Genomic DNA, 2,042 nt, shown 5'->3' with positions numbered 1-2,042 from the left:
GGGAGAGGGGTTGTGGCGTGTGGTGGTGTTGGCCGGGAACAGATGTACATGGCAATTCCAATAAGTGCGTGGGGTGTTGTGGTAATCCATGGTGACCTGGTAAGAGTTTTGGACGCGAGTGGTGATATAGGGTTCCATAAACCATGCGGTGGCTTTGTTGGGTGCGGGTAGTTTTGTCGCTGCTACTGAGTTGCCTGGATTGTAGGATTTGGAGGGAGTGATGTCCGGCTGTAGGTCTAGATTTTTCTGCAGGTGGTGCAGTTGCCTCTTGAGGTGGTGTAGGCGGTCGGACGTAGGGGATGTCGAGGGGTGTTGGAGATGTTGTTGCAAAGGTAGGTGGAGGGGGGCCACCCCGAATACCCTTTCATGGGGGAAGATGCTGTCATCTCGGCAGGAATTCATTCCCCACTGTACAATCTTGATGTGGGCTGGCCAGTCTTTGTGCTTGGTCTCTTCTATTGGGGCCCGCAGCTGGTCCAGGAGGGTTCGATGGCTTCTCTCACATATTCTGTTCCCTTGGGGCCAGTAGGGGGAGGAGTGTGAGATGCAGTAGCCGAAGATGGTAGCAAGCTCTTGCCACATGGGGCTGGTGAACTCTGAGGCATTGTCTGAGTGCAGGGCTTGGGGTATCCCGAAGTAAAGGAAGACATGGCGGACAAAGGCGTTGGACACAGCTACGGCGTGGTGTTCCTTGGTAGGGCAGGTGGCAAGAAATTTTGAGTACGTGTCTACAAAGGTGATAATATACTTATAGCCGGCTTTGGGTGGTTGGGGGCCTACTACGTCCATGGACAACAACTGCCAGGGCTTGTGGGGGTGATGCTCCCTGATGGGCCAGGTGTGCAGGTGTGTCCTTGCCTAGACACAGGCCCAGCAGGACTGGGTGACTTGCTTGGACAGGTTGGAGGGGTTAGGCGTCCAATAAATATCGCTGAACATGTGCAAAAGTTTCTTAATGCCTAGGTGAATCTCATTGTCAGAGTGGAGGTGAGTCATGGTGTCTAGAGCGGTTTTGGGGTCGAGCACTATATGCCCCGACTGGGTGAATAGGTGGTTGCCCTGCTGATGGAGCTTGGAAAACAAGTGTGGCGGTATCCAATGGGGGCGATCCTTGTTGAACCATTGTTGTAGGAGGTTTGACTCGATGTTGGTGGAGCTAATCGGTAGTCGGGGTAGTGCGTCGTCATTGGTGTGTAGCTTTCCAGGTTGATAGGAAACTTTGTAGTTGAATTCTTCGAGTTTCCCTCCACCTAATGAGTTGGCTGTTGTGTGTTGGATTGCCATAGCCATTGGAGTGGCTGATGGTCGGTGATGATGGTGACATTCATACATGACGGGTAGGCTTGGAAGTGTTCTAGTGCTCTTATGATGCCTAGGCACTCTCACTTGGTGGCGGTGTAGTTCCCATCGGCTTGGTTGAGGGTGTTGTTGGTGCAGGTGATGATGTGCCCCCACCCTTCCTGTACGTGGGTGAGGACAGCACTGATCGCTACCAGGGACACGTCAGTATATACTGTAAATGGAATGGCAGGGTGTAGTCGCGGAATGTGACGAGCAGGGAGGAGACAAGTTTGTTCTTCAGGTCGTGGAATGCTACTCTCCATTCGTCGGTCCAGATAAAAGGCTTGCCCATTTTGGTCACAACATGGAGGGGCTTGGGGATGTCAGCAAACCCTTTCACGAAGCACCGATAGTAAGAAGTAAGTCCTAGGAAGAAGCGGACTTCGTGGACATCTCGGAGTAGGGAGAGATCTGCGATGGAGCACAGTTTGTTGGCATCAGGCGATATTCCTTCCTTGGAAATAATGTACCCCAGGAAGGCGACAGAATGCATTTTGAGGGTCTGAGCTTGAGGCCTGCCTGGCCAATGAGCAGGAAGACCTACCTGAGGCGTTGGAGGTCATCAGCCCATGTCTGGCTGAAAATAATTATGTTGTCCTGGTATGCCAGGCAGATTTCTCAGGTAAGGCCATTCAGGACTGATTCCATTTACCTGGAAAATGTGGTCGGGGGGTTACAGAGTCCGAATGGCAGGACATTGA

General features: G+C 52.3%; 1 protein-coding gene across 1 annotated transcript; it reads right to left on the bottom strand.

Annotated features, from left to right (window-relative positions):
* Positions 1 to 1,489: 1,489 nt before the first annotated feature.
* On the bottom strand, positions 1,490 to 1,834 carry LOC145398813 (uncharacterized). The gene has a single exon (XM_080271622.1). The coding sequence runs from the start codon at positions 1,832 to 1,834 to the stop codon at positions 1,490 to 1,492; it is 345 nt and encodes a 114-aa protein (XP_080127748.1).
* Between the last annotated feature and the right edge of the window lie 208 nt (positions 1,835 to 2,042).

Source organism: Coenobita brevimanus, chromosome 46 (assembly GCF_032717465.1).
Source record: "Coenobita brevimanus isolate Jiangsu-jjx chromosome 46, ASM3271746v2, whole genome shotgun sequence".
NCBI classification, from domain to species: domain Eukaryota; kingdom Metazoa; phylum Arthropoda; class Malacostraca; order Decapoda; family Coenobitidae; genus Coenobita; species Coenobita brevimanus.
Note: the sequence above shows the minus strand (reverse complement) of the source record. Positions and strands in the feature narration are given on the sequence as shown.

Excerpts from the sequence above, each read along its gene's own strand:
- LOC145398813 (XM_080271622.1), bottom strand. The coding sequence starts at position 1,834 with ATGCATTCTGTCGCCTTCCTGGGGTACATTATTTCCAAGGAAGGAATA.